The sequence below is a fragment of the Chrysemys picta genome, chromosome 7, assembly GCF_011386835.1.
Source record: "Chrysemys picta bellii isolate R12L10 chromosome 7, ASM1138683v2, whole genome shotgun sequence".
NCBI lineage: Eukaryota > Metazoa > Chordata > Testudines > Emydidae > Chrysemys > Chrysemys picta.
Window position 1 is genome coordinate 34,874,336 of NC_088797.1, and position 21,630 is coordinate 34,895,965.

At 45.9% G+C, this 21,630-nt stretch overlaps 1 protein-coding gene across 5 annotated transcripts in view; it reads left to right on the forward strand.

The window, feature by feature from the left end:
• Positions 1 to 6,322: 6,322 nt before the first annotated feature.
• PHF2 (PHD finger protein 2) overlaps positions 6,323 to 21,630 on the forward strand; it is a 159,621-nt gene continuing 144,313 nt past the window's right edge. For 4 of the 5 annotated variants that reach the window (XM_065551172.1, XM_005307158.5, XM_065551173.1 and 1 more), the window contains exon 1: positions 12,481 to 13,929. In XM_065551172.1, the coding sequence (XP_065407244.1) occupies positions 13,832 to 13,929 (98 nt within the window). In that variant the 5' untranslated portion in view covers positions 12,481 to 13,831. Of the gene's footprint in view, positions 6,386 to 12,480; positions 13,930 to 21,630 lie in introns of those variants that run through there. The other variant, XM_065551174.1, reaches the window with a different exon arrangement.

Here is a 21,630-nt window from a genome sequence, read left to right on the forward strand (position 1 = left end):
CAGTTCTGATCCGGGGCAGTGGCGGGGAATGGTCGCTAACTCCGATGCCTTTCTCCTGTCCTGTTCGGACCAGTTTCTCCATGCCTTCCCCCTAATCCCGCTGATCAGCAAGGTCCTGGAAAAGATAAAGACGGACAGGGCCCGGATCCTCCTGATTGCCCCAGCATGGCCTAGGCAACATTGGTACAGGCCTGGCGGTCGATCAGCCATTGCTGTCCTGCCCGGACCAGCTCTCCCAGGACCAGGGCTGCCTCCTCCACCCCAACCCAGCGGCACTCCACCTCATGACGTGGCTGCTCAATGGTTAGGCCGGGAGGAAAGGATGTGCTCAGAAGGGGGTTCAGCGCGTCCTCTTGGAAAGCAGGCGACACTCCACACATTGAGCCTACTTGGCAAAGTGGTCTCGGTTTTCCCTATGGGTGGCTGAGAGGGGCGTTTCCCCCGTGGCTGCCCCGATTCAGCTCATTTTAGACTATCTCCTGCACCTTAGAGCCCAAGGCCTGGTGCCCTCATCCATCAAGGTGCACTTGGCAGCCATATCAGCCTTCCACCTGCCAATGCAGGGGCACACAGTCTTCTCCCATGCTATGACTGGCCAATTCTTTAAGGGATTGGATCGTCTCTTCCTGTATGTTAGGCCCCCAGTCCCACAGTGGGACCTGAACTTGGTGTTGGCCTGATTGACAGGTCCCCCCCTTCGAGCCTTTAGCTACATGCTCCTGGTCGCACCTCTCGTGGAAGGTGCCCTTCCTGGTGGCGATCGCGTCTGCTAGACGGGTCTCGGAACTTAGGGCCCTGACCTCCAAGCTCCCGTACACGGTGTTCCATAAGGACAAGGTCCAGCTCTGCCCACATCCTTCGTTCCTTCTGAAGGTGGTCTCCGCCTACCACATGGGTCAGGACATTTTCCTGCCGGTCCTCTGCCCCAGGCTCCATGTGTCCAGTGAGGGGTGTTACACTGGCTCTGGCCTTTTACCTGGAGTGGACTAAGCTGTTCAGGAAATCTTTGCAGCTGTTCATCGCCTCGGCTGAATGCATGAGAGGTCGGCCGATCTCCACACAGCGGCTCTCCAACTGGATCACCTTGTGCATCCGTACCTGTTACAACTTGGCAGGTATCCTCCCGCCGTCAATTGTGAGGGCATATTCGACTAAGGTGCAGGCCTCGTCGGCTGCCTTTTAGCCCATCTCCCCATTCAGAACATTTGTAGGGCTGCCACCTGGTCTTCAGTTCACACATTCCCCTTGCATTATGCGATCATCTCCCAGACTAGGGAAGTCGCCGGGTTCAGCAGGGCTGTGCTCTATCCCGAGAATTTTTGAACTCCTACCTGCCTCCAACAGATATAGCTTGGAATCACCTATTGTTGAATGCACATGAGCAATCTTCTTCACTCGAAGAAGAAAAGACCATTACCTTTTCTGTAACTGGTGTTCTTCGAGACGTGTTGCTCATGTCTATTCCATATCTTGCTCTCTTTCCCCTCCGTCGGAGTTGTCTGGCAAGAAGGAACTGAGGATGGCGGGAGCATGCAGTGCCCCTTATACCATGCCAGGCAGGCACCACCCCAGGAGTTGCGGGGGCGCCCCCCTACGGGTACTGCTAGGGGAAAAACTTCCGGCACCGGTGCACATGGTGAGCACAAACACCTATTGTGGAATAGACATGAGCAACACATCTCCAAGAACAGCAGTTACGGAAAAGGTAACTGTCAATTATTAGGATCGCCCCTGCGTGGGCTTGCCAGCACTGGTTTGGGATGCTATCAAGCTTGTCAGCGATCCCTCCCTGGCCCCTACCGAACCTACTGGATCTGCTGTCACAGGATCACGGTTGACTCTTGCACCCCAGTCTCACGTTCCTCCATCTCATGGCATGGATGTTGCATGGATGAATGGGCCTGTTCGAACAGGGTCTAGAAGGTCCTCGAGAGTAGAAAGCCCTCGATGAGGCAGACCTACCTGACAAAGTGGACGAGGTTCTCCTGCTGGGCAGCCAAACGGGGCATCTCCCCTTCACATTCTTCGGTGCAGTCGATCTTGGACTACCTGCTTCATTTAAGGAACCAGGGCCTGGCAAACTCCTCTATCAGAGTGCACCTGGTGGCCATTTTAGCCTTTCATCCACCAATCCAGGGGCAGACTGTGTTCTCCCATGACATGACGACCAGGTTCCTTAGAGGCCTCGAGAGGCTCTTTCCACAAGTCCGGTCCCTGGCCCCTCAGTGGGATCTCAGCTGATTTTGGCCAGGCTCACGGGCCAGCCCTTTGAGCCTTTGCTCTCATGCTCCCTGTCTCACCTGTCATGGAAGGTAGCTTTCCTGGTGGTGGTGACGTCGGCGAGGCGAGTCTCCGAGCCATGAGCCCTGACCTCAGAACCACCGTACACAGCCTTCTATAAGGACAAGGTCCATCTCTGTCCCCACCCGGCCTTCCTTCCCAAGGTGATGTCCGATTTCCACATGAGCCAGGACATCTTCCTTCTGGTCTTCTGCCGTAAGCCCCATGACACTAGTGAGGATAGGTGTCTTCACACTTCACACAAAACCTTTCCGTAAGTCGACTCAGCTTTTCATCTCTACAGCTGATAGTATGAAGGGCCTCCCAGTATCCACGCAAAGGATTTTTAACTGGATCACCTCTTGCATTCGGACCTGCTACGAGTGAGTGAGAGTCCCTCTGTCGCCGATCGTCAGAGCCCACTCGACTAGAGCACAGGCATCCTCGGCGGCCTTCCTGGCACACGTTCTGATCCAGGACATCTGTAAAGCTGCAACATGATCCTCAGTGCACATGTTCACGGCCCACTATGCCGCAGGCCAGGGACAATGCTGGGTTCGGCAAAGCTGTATTGCAATCTACATGTCCGTGAACTCCTTACCCACCTCCAGGGGTACTGCTAGAAGTCACCTAAGTTGAATGGACATGAGCAATCACTCAAAGAAGAAAAGACAGTTAGCTTTTTCCACAACTGAGGTTCTTCAAGATGTGTTGCTCATGTCCATTCCACAACCCTCCCTCCTTCCCCACCGTTGGAGTTTCCGGCAAGAAGAAACTGAGGGTGGAGGGGGCCAGTGTTGCCCTATATGCCGCAGTGTACGCGTGCCACTCCAGGGGGCACCAGAGCTGGTCCCCTACAGATACTGCTGAGGGAAAGACTTCCGGCACCGGTGCATGTGGCGAGCACACACACCTAAGTTGAATGGACATGAGCAACACATCTCGAAGAACACCAGTTATGGAAAAAGGCAACTATCTTTTCTCATTAGAGTGTCTACATGCTGCTGTAATACAAATCATAAAGAGACATTGCAGCCAGAGTTTTATTCTGAACATTCAGTACATTATTTTTCTACTAACAAATATATACTTTAAATGCACAATCCCAGTTGTCAGCAATCGGCAACTTTGCTAGCAGCTTCAGCACCGAGGGCAGGGAGGTCTGACTGCCCGTATACCTTTGGAACTGGCCTCTCTAGGCCAAGATGGAGATACGCTGGTAGGGTGGCGTGAGGAAGCTTGTTCTGCTACTGCCTGTGCCATATCATAACAAAGTCCTTCTTTCTCCCGGGCTGCCAATCCAGCCTCTTTCATCGGCAATAGAGTTCATACACACGCAGCACAAAAGAAATGCACCTATTTCGACAAAACACATGGGGTTCAATAATTGGAAAATAAGGCTCTTTCTTTGTACAGTAAATACCCTGCAGCTTTTCAGGAGTAGAAATTGACTGAGTTATTGGAGGAAAGGGATTCTCATTATGTATTTGATACTCCAGATCAATAGGATGGATTTCAACAGGCTGACGTCATAAGGCCAGCTGTGCTGTAGTCAGCTGAAACAGGTGATCTGAAAACAGCGTAAAACAACAATAAAACTTTCCATTAGGACCTGCCCCTACTCCAGCAAACCCCCATTGATGTCAGCGGGAGTTTTACCTGTGGAGACTGGCAGACAAATAAATACTTAGGAGACAGCAGGGATCTTGTTTTAAGATGTGGCTGGAATGTGTTGAGCATGCTGTTGGTGCCATACAAATGAATATTAAGGGTATGTGCTGTATAGGATATAACCAAGCTCCCAAAATTTTTAATACAGAGGTTCTTAATCACCCACTCTGGGGTGGTGCAAACAATGCATTAAACATTTTCAATATTAAAGAAAAGTGGTATAAATATTTTATAAGCAGACCAGTGCATGCACTTACCTAAATTGTGCATTTATGCACACCAGAGTTGGGAGGAGTAGCAGGCCATTTGCCTGGATGTAGATATGATGGCACACTAGTGAGTTTTCTACTCCTTCAAGAATATAGTATGGTGTTTGCTTGGTTCCACTGTCTTTGTTGAAAGAAAGTGCCCTGGTTTTCTGCATAGCAATACAGGGATTGAAGGGACCTCAAGAGATCACCTAGTCCAGCCACCTGTGCTGAGGCAGGATTAACTGTACCGAGACTGTCCCTGACAGATGTTTGTTAACCTGTACTTAAAAAACTTCGAAGACTGGCCGCAGAGGTGGAGCTAGCCCATTGGAATATCCCCCCCCAACACATACTAAAAAAGTGAATAGGGGGCCCCTGTGAGTTGCTCAGGGCCCTAAGCAATTGCTTAGTCTGCTTACGCCTAGCACCGGCTCTGACTGGGAATCCACAACCTCTCTGTCCCCAAACAGAGAAATGTGTAATGACAAAAAGGCACACCCTGGAAAGAGATCAGATTATTAACTGAGAGCAGCCCATTAGCTGCAGGGTCTTTGGCATGCTTGCTTACCATTGACAATTGTCATGGCTCAAATCCATTAAAGAGAACTGGTAACGTTGCCCTCACAGGGAGGGAGTGTAACAGTGACTTCTCGGGCTTTCCTTCACCCCTTTCCACTTCACTATAATACGTGTGCCAAATGCCTCAGAACTTTCTATGCTCCAGCTTCCCAAAAAACAGCTTTCCCTATAACAGAAGCCATATTATTCCCCCCCCCCCCCAGCTCACTGCACAGTACTGGAGGTGCTCCAAAGAGAGGGACAATGGAGGACCATAAGACTTGTACTGAATGGCCAGGGTTTTGTTCAAAAATTCAGCTGAACAGTTGGAGTCTAACAAGAGAGACTAAAGACCTTCTGGTGATTCCTGACATGAAGGTCAAAGTTAAAATTTGGTATATTCTCTCTCCCCCTCCCCTCGCGCCCCCCCCCTTCCCCCGGGTTCTCAATGGCCCTTGAGAAATGATTGTACAAAACTTGAATGAGAATATGGGACTGCATGTCAGTCAATCACCCCATTACAAGCTCCTGTTGTGTATTTGATTGGATATATTCTTCAGGTGGCCTGAGACATAAGGCCTAAGGGAGGAACCTACGCAAGTGACAGGGTATGTACAGGGACTGATGAAAGCAGACCTTGGTACATATTATGCTTATGAAATACATACTTTAATTTTTCAAAGGTGCAATCAGTTTAGTGTGTGAAAGTGCCTTTTAAATCAGGCTGCTGTTTAATGTTTAAATATTATTTACTTAGGAATAATGTTTAAAAATTTTAACTGCCTGTTTCAGGGTGGGGAGGGAGGGAGTTTGTTTTTTTGCAAGGCACTTGGATTGCTGTTTTAGGTCCTATTCAGGAGAGCAACCCTGTTCAGGAAGGGTGCTTCACAGTATGTGCTTTAGACTCCTGGACAGTTGAACATGTGTGTTGCAGGCTGGCCCTTTAAGGGGAGTTGGGTGCAGCCTTGCCTTTGTGGTAGCAGTTATCCCCCAGCTGATCCTGATCTGGTGACTTAATTACAACTAGTGATCCCAGGTGTAAAAGGATCAGAGCAGCCTGCATAGGGGGAGAGGAGAATTCTCTTCTGGGTGCCCTCCCTGAGGGAGGAGGAAGGGTAGTTTCCGCTCTCTGGGAAGGGCCTGGGGAAGGCAGGCTGGAAAGGACCTACAGGGAGCGGTGTAGGCTCCTGAGGGAAGCCCTGAAGTAGGGCCTGAAGAAGCCAGGAAGTTCCTGGGAGAAGCTGCCAGCATCCCTGTAGAGGGGAGGCAGTCGGGAAACCTGCTGGGAAGAAGCTCTAGGGAGAAAGCCCTGGGAAGCAGTGCTCAGCTTACAGCACCTAGGAGAGCTTTATGGGGCCCAGGAGTAGGGGCAAAGCTCTCTGAACTTCAGCATAGCCCAAGAGGGGCGGAAAAGCTGTTTGTTTAGATGCTTATTTAGATTTTCAGCTGGACTTTTGTTACCCTAGAAGGGGGTTGAACTTAAAAGGTGACCTGGCTGGAGGACTGGGTTATGGAAGATGGAGATGGAGACAGGCCATTGCAGCACCAAAGAAGTGGTCAACATGGGGTACTAGAGGTGAAGCCCCCTGCAATGTCAGGTCCTGACACCTGGGAGTGCTATAAAGGTGAGTGGAACCCCTTAAAACCTGCCTAAACCTAAGTGCTTTCCTGAATCAAATACCTTAATGCTGTGGGGATGCTCTAAACTCAAATGTCTCCCTGCTTCCCTGTTATCTCATTCATCCATCTACTTCCCTAGTGTGCTTCTCCCTGTCTTTGGGGTCTGATGATCCCAGGAGATGAACATAGGCAATTCCATCCCCAGCATCTCTGCTGCTCTGTTGTGAACTGCTCAAATTCATATTTAAAAACCAAACATAACATGATGTTTTGTGCCAGGGTTGGTTCCTTATACTCAAAAGCCAACTGTAACCAGGGAATCTGGTGTCTGCTATTCAGAGGGGGAAACTGGAAAAGAAGTATCCTGCCACCAGCTAACTCCTATTTTGTTTAAGTTCTTGAGGCTAAGGGTTGCCTCTCTGTTCCCTATAGTGGTTTTTTTTTTTTTTTTTTTTTTAAAGAGCAGGCACAGATGAAGAAAAATGATAAATCAAGTTTCTTCTTAATGTTAAAAAATCCAATCAGGGTAAGTGTGTACAAAGAGATAAGAGGTTTATAAGAGTATATCTATATACACACCCAAACAGAGAGAGAACACAATGCATTTAGAGGAAATTTTTTTCCAAAAATGGCATTTAAAACCCTCCCACAAAACTCCCCAAATGATTACTACTACTTATCTGCGTAACAACAACTGTGACTGGTGCTCGTCTGTGGGGACTGAACCTGGATCTAAGAGCATGAGACTCTCCTGCTTGAGCTAACAGTCTAGGTGTAGGGTTTTCAGAAGTGCCCAAATAACAAGTCCTAGGTCATGCGATTTAGGCTTCTAGATCACTTTGGCATGTTTGAAAATCGCATCCGTGTCCATGAGCTCAAAGACAGTAGCGGACTTGAAGACCTTGATATGTGGTGTAGGTAGTAGTATGGGACAAAGAGCCATACTGTGTTAGCCTGGGTTACTATTATCCACTCACAGAGACTCAAATCAAGATGTTACCTGAATATACATTCTGATTTTTTTTTTCTGCTAAGTTTTCAGTACTTAGCCTTTGCTCCAGAAGAAATGAAGAACTCAGTGCTCCAATCTGCATTATACCAATTAGAACGTCACAATTGAATCCTGCCACTCCTTCCCCATTAATGAGAGCAGGCACTCTGGACTGGGCTGGAAGGTCTAAATGCCAATGAGAGCATTAGAACAACTAGATGACCTGGCAAACTGTAGGATATTGGGTACACATGGCTAAGGGTGGCTCAGAAGTACAATAGCTGAGATTCCTAGCAAAGAGCTCTAACGATCTTGCATCAGCTGGCTGGTACACTAATATGTTACAGTTTATCTTCGTTGTTGCTGCCAGAGTCCCCTCAATGTTAAAAGGGCCTAGCTCCCCAGTGGCAGCAGTGGAGATGTGTTGGCAATGGAGCCTCACAGTACTTTGGAAATAGGGCTGCTTGCCTGGAGCTGCTGGTGGAAATTATAGAAAGGACTATAGTAGGGATGCAAGGATACAGTTTTTCCCAGATCATGTGGGTTTGTCTCAAGCAGTTCCTGAAGCAGTTGGGAGCTGGTGCAAAGCACAGAACATAAAGTGATGAGCTCCTACTGTTGCGAGTGCATCCACACAAACTGGGAAATGTTTGTGTTTTTTAAATTAAAATACTGATTGTACAAATGCAAAAATGAACTCCAGAATGCACATGTATCAGCCAATATACACATGCTTTCTGTGTGCAGATACAAAACCCATTTCTCCAGTCCTTTCTCATGCCACACTGCAGTGTCGGTGAATGTTTTGCCTGAATGTGGCCTTACAGGATTTAGGCCTGGTCATGAGTGGTTCCTTTTAAGGCCCATCCCCTACGATTTTACAGTGTAACTGCAGTCTAGTGTATACATTTACAAAACCCCTCTCTTCATATCATCCAACCCGGAGGGTGCATCATTCCATGTCTTGGTTTATGGTGGGAGCTTTAGGGTGTGGCTGAGACTGCTTTGGATGTGACCCCATTCAGAGAAAACTGGTAGACTGAAGAAGCATCTGGGGAATCTGGAAACGAGGGTGTATCTGTGCTCAGTGTCAGTCAGTTTGTGGCTTGTAGATATTGTTAGACTCCCAGCTGCTGTTAGATAATCATAGCAGCAGAGATGCGGATGGTTTTATTCAATCTGCAATGGGTCATAAATTTGTGATCCTTCCTCTTGGTTGTAGACCACACTCCAGGCCTTTGTCGCTTCAAGATTGGACTGTTGCAATGATCTCTGCTTGTGTTTATGCTTTAAATCAGTTTGGAAACTGAAGCTGGTGCAAAATACGGTGGTTTGCTCCTTAAACAAGAACCTGTTACCATGAGCATATGACTACAGTGCTCTGTGATCTACTCTGGCTGCTTGTTGATTTTTGGGGGAGTTGAAGGATTTTTGTTTTTTCCTATAGAACTCTAAATAGTCTGATATCCACCTGCCTGAGACCTCTTCTTTCTTTTTCTCTTACTGCTATAGCTGAGATCAGTGGAGGTGTTTGAGCTGGTGCTCCTTTGGTGTAAACAAGAGGGAGCCGTGTGGAGTGGCCTCTTTTAGTGCAGAGGAAGGCAGTTGGTTTGTTACGGCTGTTTGTGTCTTTGTTGGACTGTGTGTGTCATTATTTGTCAAGAGTGCCCAGAGCCTGCATAGGAATTGTTTTGTATGCAGAACTCAAACCTAAGGAATACAATAAAGAAATATATGAACTGTGAATTTAGGCTACATCTATTGTGACCCATGAGCAAGTCATAAATGTCTCTCTATGATAGGATGTATACAGTGGGGTTTATTGATAATACCTAGCTCTTAGGTTGCACTTGTCATCAGAAGATCTCAAAGTGCTTTACGGAGGAGGGCAGCATCTTTATCCCCATTTTATAGATAAGGAAACTGAGGCATGGGACACAAACTGCCCAAGGTCACCCTTCAGCTCAGGGCCTGAGAAGGGAATAGTACCCCGCTCTCCTGAGTTCCAGTCCAGTGCTCTACCCACTGGGCACCATTGCCTCTATACTACTATTTTTTTCACTTAAAAAAAACTTTACTAACCGTCTTTCCTCAGACCCACATTGCTAAAATCTAAAGCCCAGACATTGAGCGCTAGTGAAATAATTAACTGAAGTAATCCCCATGGTTACATCAAACAGCTGAGCTTTTCTTTTTATCTATTTTTCTGAAATGAGTACACAGAGAGAGTAATAGACTCCACATTCCTGGAGCAAATTCAAATGCAACAATACACATGGTGACATTATTCATTGGGTCCTTTGTGATGATATTTAAACTGGAACAGAGTTGTCTTTTAATCAGATACTGGTTAAACTCGTGATATATACCAGATTAGATGAGGGCTAAATATGATCTCATTTAAAAAGGAAATATATTGTTTTATTTTAAAAACAATTAACTTTCTTGCCCTAGATTGTCCAGATAAATGTCTGTAGTGCTGTCATCTTGACTCAGCAAGCAGGCTGAAGTGATAGTTCTGACAGATGTGAACTGCTCCATTCATTTCAAACTCTAAAGCCTACTGACTCCAGTGTAAATGTCGACTTCATTTACATGAAACCAGGTTAATGGAAACATCCAGCTTCTCTGGGATTGTGAGAGTACTGCTCCATTTCACGCCTACAAGGCCCCTAGCTAAAGTGCTAGAGCTATGCACTTGACTCCCAGTAGGGGTGGACTCTTTGGCCTCCTTAAACTTTTTGGGCTAAGTCCTACTCCCATGAAAATCAATATGAAATTGCCTTCAATGGCAGCAGGCTCTGGCCCATAGAATAAGAGGACTATTGCTTGGCATGTGATCAGATACCTGCATTTCACACGGTACCTATCCTGGAATGATCAGAGTCAGATTTTGTTACTCTGCTTTTCAGCACATTGAAAACTTTCTTTTGGAAGGGCACTTACTTTGTTTCCATGTTCAAAGGAAAACAAAATGGCACCTTGCAGTGCTGTCTCTGCATACACATTTCATCTCGAGACCAAAGCCAGGTGAGATCACTTGCTTCTATTTCCCCCCCCCCACCACTTCCTTACTAAGATTCGCTGTTGCCCCACTAGCTTGTGGTGGAGGGAATTCCCTTGTATTACATTTTGGCAAGATTGCTGAATGCTTTGCTACACCTTTTCCTCTGCTGTTTTACTCCCCTAGACCCAGTCTCCTGTTTTTCTGGCTGGGGCACTATAGGTTTTGTCTCCTTTTACTTTTCAAAAGTGACTAGTGATTTTGGGTGCCCATCTTGAGACATCCTAAAAGGGACCTGTGCCTTAGAGAGCAGGTGCTCAGCACTGTCTTCAAGGTGACTCAAGTTGGCATCCAAATAATTGGAGGGTCCCAAAGTCATTATCCACTTTTGAAAATGCAGGCCTATATTACTAACCCTGGTAGACTGCATTGTTAGTAATCTGAGTTTGTGGTGTGCATACAATACTGTGCAATACTTTGACCTCAGTCTTATAGGGAAAATTTGAAACCCTATACTGTTTACAAAGGAAAGCCATCATAAAATATTTAACAATCATTTGCAAGGTCATCTACTACCAAACAATCCCAGGGGAAGTGGATGGCTCAGGATATTGATTAGGGGATAGAGACTTTCACTTCTAACACTGCAGCCAGCATGGGAGGGACTAAAAGTCACTGCTGTCTCAGTCAGAGGCCTACATAAAATGACTTGTCAGTCTCGCACCAGTCTTGGTGGACAGGTCCCACTGGTACAACTGTTAACCTTGTTGGTAATCTCAGCGGAGAGACCTAGAACTAAGCCTATATGGAAATGAGAATCTCCCTCATATGCCTAAAGGTGACTCCTCCAAATCAGGATGGAGGCACATTGACGGAGCAGAGCAAGAAAATGTACATAGCTCCTCTTTGGTCTGAGATGAATAGAAGACTGTCAACTGAGCACCGTTCAAAGCACTAAATCCACTATAATTAATCCCATATCAATTCATTCAGCGTGCCCAGTAAATAACTAATACAAGCCTCTTTTTTAGTGAATGCTTTAAGGTTAGTTACTGCACTCCAAAGTGAAGCCTGAGGAAGGCTACAAAACACTCCCCCAAGCCCCTCTCTTGTCCATTACACAAGCTACCATGATCCTTGCCTCTTTACCAGCTTGGCGGACTCCCGCTGCTGGAAGAGAGGTTTTTACCTTTCAGAGAGAAGTATGCGTTCAAGCTGAGGTTCCTCTTACACTTCTGCGGTTGCTCACTCTTCTCTTTGTGGAGGATGATTGGAGCTTTAGGCTGTATAGTATTGTACTCGTGAGCTGCTTTTAGCAACCTGTACCCAATACCCTATGGCTCTATTTGGCACTTCATAGGGCCAGTACATTTATTTTAATCTTTTAAGGGTTACAGACCTAGTCACTCCATTTCTAATTTAAGGGGGGATGGACTGGCATAGGTAGACTTATGTGGCTTTTAAGGAAATTTAATATTGCAAAATACCTTCATCAACTACAAGTTTTCCCTTCAAAATACATACGTCTTTCATGCATCCCTCAAACACCTTGCTTAGACCCCTGTAATACTTCTATAAAGCTTTTGTTTCTTTAGGCATTACAGTGCAATTACAGTATTGAGTTAAAATCATGTTACTTTAAAGTTTAACCACTCCTCCTTTAGATATAGAGTTGGTTGTCATCAAAATAAAGTTTTGGGGTTTAGAGCTACATGCTGTACTTAATTATGTTTATGGGTGTATGCATATACACCTATATTATACATGTTCTACTTAAAATGATGTGTATGTGTGGGTGTGTACACACACATCATGTATAGTAAGTTTGGCAACAGGTGTAACTGCACTTTACAAACTGCTGCTTTTGAGCGTGCTGGAAAATATGTTAATAGCTCTGGGGGAAGGATTATGACAATTTGAATCAATCAAATGACTAAAGTTGGGAATCGGCATGAGAAAAAAGGGACAAGTGGCATTTTACAAAAGTTTGAACCGGCCGCTGGAATTCAATGGACAAGGCGTAGTGGGAACAACGCAGTGCAAGTGTCACATCCGGTGCAAATAGAAACTGATCATACTGGACGTGTTTTATGTTTCTCGTTTGCAAACAGGATCGCGGAAAAGAAGCGCCACAGAACGCAAGGGACCAGCTGGTCCGCGCGGAAAGCTTTATTATTTCTCTTCAACGCGCTGTCGGCGATGGGCACCGCAAACAAGCAGAACAGAACAAGCCTGTTCCAAAAACTCTTCGCTGGAAGCTGTGTGTGTCTTCAGAGGCGATTTCCTGTAAAATCCCCCCTTCTCAGCCTTGGGAAGGCTGCTCTCTTGGACGCCTCCCTGGTGCAGAATCCTTTCCCAATGGGATATAGATCTGGTGGTGGGAGTTCCTTGTTTGAATTCACTCCCGATTCCCATCTCTGCAGGGAGCACAGCCCCTTGGCCGCCCCTGCGCCGTGTGCAGCATAGAACGAAATAACTTCTTTAAAGCCCTTATTTATGTCCCTTTAAAAGCGGAGTCGCTGCCCTACTTCTGGGTCCCTTTTTGGACATTCCCGCGCTCTGACTTGTTATATTAACAGCTAGGTTCATTTAATCTTCCCCACCTCCTTTATTCGGCCCTGCTGCCAGGTGTCACTCGTTTTGCAGAGAGGTGTGTGTGTGAGTGGACACTTGCACATTCCGTCCCACTCGAACCTGGAAACTGATTTTTGTTTTTAAGGCCAGTTTTTTAGAAGTCTCTACTTGCAGCGCGGAACGATTACGAGATCTTGGCATTCAGCGCAGCCCATCTCCAGTCGTCGTTTATTTCTTTTAAATCTCCCTCCTTTTACTCGTCCCTGTTTTTACACCCAGCCCTATTTGTTTTTCTCAGCAAGGTGGGTTACCTCCCCTCTCAGCCTCCCCCCCCCCCCCGCTAATATTTTGCCCGGTGCCAAGCTTTGAGTTTTCAGATTCGCCTCCCCTTCTGCAGCCTCCCTCCCCAGCCCCATCGGAGGAAATATTACAATGTTGCAAGCTGACGTAAGGACATTACAAGGAAAGGGCTACATTTCGGAGTGTTTATGAAAAGCCGCGGTACTGTACTGTCACCAGGGGGCACGCAATATAATGCATTTCGCCAAACATTTTGGATAATAATCATTTACCAACAACAACACACACAAAAAAGCCCCAGTTCGCCTGGAGCTCGCAGAGCCAGAGAGGAGCCATGCAGCCAAAGTTTGGGAAGCCCTTTATTATTTTTCTGACATTGCGAGCTCGCCCTTGAGGAGCCGTAATTGCATTATCTGATTTTTTTTCCCTTTTCCCCCCTCCCCGCTCCGTCTCTCGACATTGCAATTTTTTTTGCTTGCGTTTTGGAAGGAGAAGCCGCCAGCTACCTAGCGGCAGGAGCCGCCGCCAGCCCTGCTCGCTTGCCTGGGAGTCCAGTGTTGTTTTGAAGGGAGCTCAGCTAACATGGCGACTGTGCCCGTCTATTGCATCTGCAGGCTGCCCTACGACGTAACCCGCTTCATGATCGAGTGCGATGCCTGCAAGGACTGGTTCCACGGCAGGTAACACAAAGGGCTCGGGCCTGGTGTCCCCCCTTCCTCCCCCGCACCCCGCTTGGGCTGCGATCGCCCCTTCTCGCCCTTCGCCGCCTCGTCTCTCCGGGGCAGAGGGAGGCAGGCGGCGGAGCTGCCGCTGCTGCTTGTGTGCAGTTTTCCAACAGGCCTTTTTGGAGAGGAGGAGGAGCCTCGCTGCCCCCGGCCCTCGCTGCTGGGGCTTTTTTTTTTTTTAGGGTTTTGTTTTGTAAATGTTCGGTTCTCTGCACAATGCCTCCCCCCCCGGGTCATGGGGGGCTATTGTCCTGTCGGGGGGGGGGGGGCGGCGGCTCTGGCTCGCGCCTGCTTTCCGGACCATTGCACAGCTGCCTGGTGGGCTCGTAGCGCGGGGGGGAAGCGGCTGCGCGGCGGGGCTGGTTGGTTGCCACCCGGGGCCGGGGGGCTGCAGAAGCGGACGCAGAGTGTGCGGTGGCCGGGCTCGCGGGAGCGTGTCCCGGGGAGGCGGCGGCCGCTGGGCCGGGCTCCGCTGTGGCGCGCGGGCGGGTCGGCTCCCGTGTGACAGGGGCACAATGGCCGGAGCGGCCTGAGCGGAGCGCCGGGCAGGGCCCGCGGCACATGGGAGGGGGAAGCGGGCTCGGAGACAGGCGAGCGCGGGCCCCGCAGCGCCAGGGCGGGCTGCGAGCAAGACCCGGAGAGGCGGGTGGGGGCCGGACTGGGAGCCCCTGGCCGCTGCGGTGGGAGCCGGCTTGCCCCGGGAGCAGGGGAGCCTCTGGACGCGCTTGGTGCCCGGCCCGGGAGGGGGAAGACCCCGCTAGCCGAGAGCCCGCCCCTGCCAGGGCAGGGCCCCTCCGCGCGGAGAGCGGGGGCTGCACCGAGCCACGCCAGTGTGCCTAGGGCCGTGGGGGGCGAGACCCCCCCCCGACCCCCTTCAGAGCAGCCCCCCGTGACTGACCCCCCACGCCCAGAGCAGCCCCCTGTGACTGTCACCCCTGGTTTTCAAGCGGTGCCTGGAGCAAAGGGAGGGGACTTCGGAGCCCACTGACAATTAGCAGCGTGCTAACAATTTAACAACAAAACTAACCTATTATTGCAATCGTTTAACCCTGAGGTCAATGACACTCAGCAGAACGGGTGCCGCCGCCCCTGCCCTCTCTCATTGTATCGCTACTGGGGGAGCGTGGATCCGGAATACGTTGCTTTGCCCCTTTGTCATGTAACCACTACATTGCATTATCGCTGAGTCAACAGCATTGCTATGATCTTGGTGTCACAATAGTAAGTTTCTGGGATCACGGAGATTGCCAGAACAAAACAGAGCCCCCCAGATGATTTACAGCTAGTCAGATATAAATTGACTGAACTTTATATCTCCACAACTTTTGTAAGGAGGGGGGAAATGATGTTTGGGAGAGTTTGTTCAGAAGCAGACAAAGGGAGAGGCTTCTCTTTTTTTATTTATTTCCTACTAAACCATGGTATAGAAAGTATGCTTGAGGTTTTATGTAAGTGACAATATTGGACCAATTTCAGTTGGTGGGAGAGACAAGCTTTGGAGCTTAAACAGAGCTCTTCTGGGGAGGGAGTGTTAATCAGAGGAACAAATACTGTGAAACTGAACTTCAAGAACATGTTTCTTTTTATTGTAGGAATGGGGGAAGTTAGTTAAAAATAGCTTGAAAAGAAAGTTAAGGGGATTAAAATTCAGAGAGTCCCCTTGAAGGTTGTTTAAAAATAATCTTATTAGAGTCATACAAGATTTGGGTACTACAGCTCTACAGAAATTAAAATCAAGGGAAACAAAGAGGGGGGGATGAATAGCAAGGTACCAGAGGTTTAGGATTAAAAGGGTGTCCTTTTAAAAATTGACTCAGATGATACTAATAGAATGGAAAACATCTTCAGTGGTTATTTGAAAAACCCAGAGGAAACTGAAGGAGTAAGTAGCCAAAAGTATACAAAATAATAAACTTAGAAGAATATCTTATCTAGAGGACTGCTGGAAGCGCTCAGGACAGTCAGTGTGAGTGCTAGTTCCTCAGGATGGAAAGGTGGACGTAAAAAGCAATTCTTTACAAGTAGTAAAGGTCAGCTACTGTGAGAGATCGAAGTATCAAAAAAGATGTGAAATTAAAATAGAGGAAATCACCAGGGCCAAAGATTTAATGTATCTCTTTGTTCTAAAAGAATTAAAGAACAAAGTAGCTTAGTTAAAAACTATTGGTTAGATAGGCCAGGAAAAATAATACGAAAAGCATTTAAAGATTGTGTTAAGGTCCTAAACTGAGAGCATGCGGTGTGATAGGTATTCTGTAAGGGTAAATTGCTACTCTCTCCTGTTCACTCTTTTGAAGAGTTCTCACAGAAAACCAGATAAAGGAGATTGTTGGAGCAGGCTAAGGGCCTGTTTTCACTGTCACTGGGTACTGGAACAGGCCCTAAGCGAGCCAATGGAGACTGAGCTGGAGATAGTTTATAGAGGTATTTCAAAAGGAATTTGATAAACTTCCTTGCAAGAGGCTATTCTAGAAACTCGTTAACTGTGGGGAGAGAGGTAAAGTTTCATCATGGATTTAAAAAGTGGTTCAGAAATGTGAAGCAAAGTGTGTGAATTAATGGCCTTATAGGTGAAAATGTTAATAGTGGGGTGCTCTAGGGTCATGTACTAGACAAATTTCCAAAGTGGTGTGCAGTATCTCATGTTTGTTAAGGATTTGGAAGAGAGTGGTGGACAGAGAGGTGTTAAAAATTAAATAGCCAAGACTAAAGAGGATTGTGAGAACTCAAGTAGGACCTAAAACCTCAAGGTTTTAAGACTGAATGGTGGCAGAGTAAAGTCAACATAGACAAGTAAGAAAGAAGGGACTAGTTAAGATACTTGTATACACTGATGGGTTTTGAAGGAAAATGCTCAGGAAAATGATCTCTGCATGACTGTGGACAGCTCAATGAAGACCAAGCTCAATGATAGTGAAATAGGATGTTTTGTGTGGTATTAGTAGGGAAAGAATGTAATAGCAAATGGGTGGTGTATCTTCACCTTCCGAACTGTGTTCAGTTTTAATGATCTTAAATAGAAATAGCGGCAAACATAAAGGTTCAGAGATGGATTCTAAAAATAACTAGGGGTTGTGAGAATGATGGGGGTTCCACACAAGGAGAGAGTAAAAAGACCGTAAGAAGTAGTATGATAGAAGAGAGAGGCCATTCGGAGCTCCTATTTGTCTTTTTTCGTAATACAAGCACAAAGAGAGAGTCAACAAATAAAACATTCCCGGTGGTTTAATTTTTAAAAAAAATCATGGGTGTCTCCTAGAGACCTCAATCTTGCAAGTTTGTATGTGTGTGTATTTTACACTACCACCGAAAATTATTATTTTTAAAATAATGTAATTTGTTTCAATAAAATATACATAAAAATCTTAAACTCATGTCACACATTCTGTGCACTTATGATAGTCACATAAAAGTTCATTTTATTTCTGAATTATTTCCAAACTTAATACATTGTCTTAATATTCAAACTAATAAATGTACAAAGAAACACATGAAAATTAGTAATCTTTGACGGGGAGAACTTCATTTATTTCTTCAAGTACCGTGATAGACTCATAGACTTTAAGGTCAGAAGGGACCATTATGATCATATGGTCTGACCCCCTGCATGCTGCAGGCCACAAAACCGTCCCTACCCTTTCCTTGACTCTGCTGATGAAGTCCCCAAATCCTGTGTCTTAGTGACTTCAATTGGCAGAGAACCCTCCTGCTAGCGATCCCTGCCCCATGCTGCGGAGGAAGGCGAAAAACCTCCAGGGCCTCAGCCAATCTACCCTGGAGGAAAATTCCTTCCCGACCCCAAATATGGCGATCAGTAAGACCCCGAGCATGTAGGCAAGAGTCTCCAGCCTAACCCTTGTTAGCCATTATACTGTTTGCCTACCATTGCTTGGTATTCCTCAGCTAATATGTTTTACCATTAAACCATTCCCTCCATAAACTTGTCTAACTTAATCTTAAAAACAGTGATAGGCTGTGGGATTTCTTAAAAATTCCATAATCCCTATTTTGTTTTTGTGAAAATGGCTCAGGTGTTTTCCTGATTCCTCTGTGATGAGGCTTTCCAAACTTTTTCATAGCGTGCACCACATCTTAATAGAGAGATTTCATGGGCTATTCACCTCACATTCCTAATCTCCCCTCTCATTTGACATTGAATAACATCCCTGTGGCAACTGCAACAATTCCTTATATAGGAAATTAATATTAGAAAAGTCTTGAATTTATTTGAGACTTTCATTTAATGTACTTTAGCATCTGGAAATAAGAATGAGGAGCAAGTGCTAACTGACTAGCCAGCTCTCTGCAGACCACCAGGAAGAGCTCTGCAGACCTCTAGTGGTCCATCGACACCAGTTTGGAAATTATTATTCTGGGACACTATAAAATTACCTGTGAGAGAGATCCAGGTTTCTCATGCCTGGTGAAAGCCAGTCAGAAGCTTTTTGTGTTTGTTACTTTCTCTTGAGAGGACATGATACCAAGCACCCTTAAAGAAACAATGGTTAGACTTTTCTCAAGAAGCCATCACTTAATGTTAATTATCTCTCCAGTTGCCAGTTATTACCATGTTTCAAACTTTTAATTTTTGGGGAAGATTACGCTTCAATAGGCATCTTTTTATTTCCTGGATTCCTATCATGTTGGTTTCAGGATTGGGTATGTTATAGTGATTGCATTCATATCCTTGGTTGATGAACTCCTGGCCCTGGACAAAGGTCAAGAGTCTGATGATTTTGTTAGAACTAGAGCTTTTGATAATGTTGCCCAGGTGGTGTTCCTGATATGTTGGCAGGGTGTAAAAGGGGTGAGTGGAACTGTTCTTCACTGGTTCTGCTCTTTCCTTTCGGAATGGTTTCAGAGGGTCTGTGAGGCCCTTCTCATCTCTGGTTCCATACTGTTGTCCCTTCTGTGCAACATGCACAAGGCCCTTTGAGAGTGTTTGTGTTAATGTTTGGGGCTACGGTGTCACCAATATGAAGATGACCTCTTTGTCTGTGCTTCTCATTAGATTGAGACTGAATAATTTCCTTGTTCTGTCCAGGCCCTGTGAAAACAAGTTGGCTGAAGCTCAACCCACAAATGATGGAGGTGATGCATGTTGGCAAGGGAAAACAACCTGAGGAGTTGCTGATAGGGGTTTGGCTGCTTTATTTGTTAGTGGAGAATGTCCATCCTTTGCCAAAAAGATTCACTCTCTTGGGGTACTTTTAGATTCCCAGCTGCTCTTGGCTTCCCAGGTAGCAGTAGTAGCTCATGGTGCTGTTTTTCATCTGTGGTGAGTTACAAGGTTACCGCCTTTCTTTAAAGTGGCACTGTCACCTCCAGGTTTGACTACTGCAGCATGCTCTATCTGGGCTACCTTTAGCGACCACTTGGAATGGTTAGCTAATGTAGAACACAGTGGGCCTCCAACTTCGTGGAGTGGTTTGGTGGCTCTATGAACTGCACAGGCTGCTCATCTGCTTCCAGGAGCAATGGAGGGTGTGGGTTCTAATCTATAAAGCCATATATGGTATGGTACCTGCCTGCCTTAGGGAGAGCCTCCCTTCCTTTGAACCTATGCTGCAGCTGAGATCAACTAAGGTGCTTTGACTCTTTTTCTTAGCTTATGTGCAACTGTGCCTCAGGTAGAGCATGACCAGGATTCATCACCAAATTTGGTTTGCTGGTTGGATCATTAGCTGGCCTGGGCCGGGTACTGACAGGGAGTGTGACGTGAATGCTGATCCATGCCTCCCAGGTTCTTTGACTGACAGCCTATGAATGCAAACCCCTTAAGGGCTGGAGGGAGACCCGTTCAGTGGCAAGACCCAGCTATCATATTTGCTCATTCTGGAAATGTGCCAGAATCTAAAGTTTTCTGAACTTTAGAGCAAGGCCAGACAAGGCTTTTTGTTGAAGTATTTCCTTAACTATGGAACAATACTGGCTTATTTATTAAGGTTGTTAGGTACAGGAAGGTGAGTTGTTTATCCTCTTAGCTGTGGGAGTTTAACATGGTGTTTCATTAATTTATATCAGGCACCCAGATGCCATAGGAGAGGTACATACAATCATTCACTAAATAGAAAGAAGAAAGGGAAATACTTTTTTTTTTTTTGCACCACATATATTTAAGCTGTGGAACCCTCTGCCACAAGAAATCATCATGGTAAATAACTTAGTAAGATTAAAAAATGATTAGCCATTTAGAATGTCAAGGATAACACCCACAGTTCCCATGGGTAGTATAAAACTGAATTCTGCTAAACCTGATGCACTAATACTCAAGATGAATACCAGTTGGAGTATTGACCATTATTGGGAAATAGCTCTCTTTTGGTATGGAAATTCTCAGTTCCTATCAATGTTCTATCTAGTCTAGTATCTTACCTCTGACAGTGGCCAATTCTGGTTGCTTGGATTAAGGTATAAACCCCTCATAATGCACTTTGGTGTGCAATACCATACAATGGAAAATTGTAACTGCAGATTCAACTCTTGTTTGTATAAATATCAATCCTATTTTGAATCTTAATGACTAGTTTCCCTCAGTATTATCAAGTGCCAATGTATTTTGCAGATTTACTCTGCACAAACAGTGTTTCATTTAGTATGAGGAATTAAAAATATGAAAAAATGTTGCATATGTTTAGTTGTTTAATTTTACATATTAAAGATTTTAGGTGTTTCAGAGTACCCTAAAGGAATAATCCACATTAAGGGCTGGTCTATACAGGGAAACTTACTTGAATAGCTGTTGTGGAATAAACTATTCCACAAAGCACACTAATTATTTTGGAACAGAGTATTCACATGCAGAGCTATTCCAGAATAGTTATTCCAGTCATTTTCACCAATGTAGACAAGCCTTTAGTGGGAATTGTCTGCTTTTAAAAAAAACTAACTTGTTTGTTTGAAACCTGGTGCAGCAGTGTTTGAAACTAACATAAAACTACATTTTAAGCCTTCTTCCATTGAAGTCAATGTTTGTTTTACCATTTATTTCAATGGGAGTAAGATCAGGAACAACATAAGAACAGCCATATTGGTCAGACCCAAGGTCCATCTAGCCCAGTATCCTGTCTTTCAACAGTGCCCAATGCTGCGTGCCCCAGAGGGAAGGAACAGAACAGGTAATCATCAAGTGATCCATCCCCTCTCGCCCATTCCCAGCTTCTGGCAAACAGAGGCTAAGGACGCTATCCCTGCTCATCCTGGCTAATAGCCATTGATGGACCTATTGTCTATGAATTTATCTAGTTCTTTTTTGAACCCTGTTATAGTCTTGGCCTTCACAATATCCTCTGGGAAAAAGAGTTCCACAGGTTGACTGCGCATTGTGTGAAGAAATGCTTCCTTTTGTTTGTTTTAAACCTGCTGCCTATTAATTTCATTTGGTGACCCCTAGTTCTTGTGTTATGAGGAGTAAATAACACTCTCTACACCAGTCATGATTTTAGAGAACTCAGTCATATCCCCCCTTAGTTGTTTCTTTTCCAAGCTGAAAAGTCCCAGTCTTATTAATCTCTGCTCATACAGAAGCCATTCATACTCCTAATAATTTTTGTTGCCCTTTTCTGAACCTTTTCCAATTCCAATATATCTTTTTTGAGATGGGGCAACCACATCTGCATGCAGACTTCAAGATGTGGACATACCATGGATTTCTAT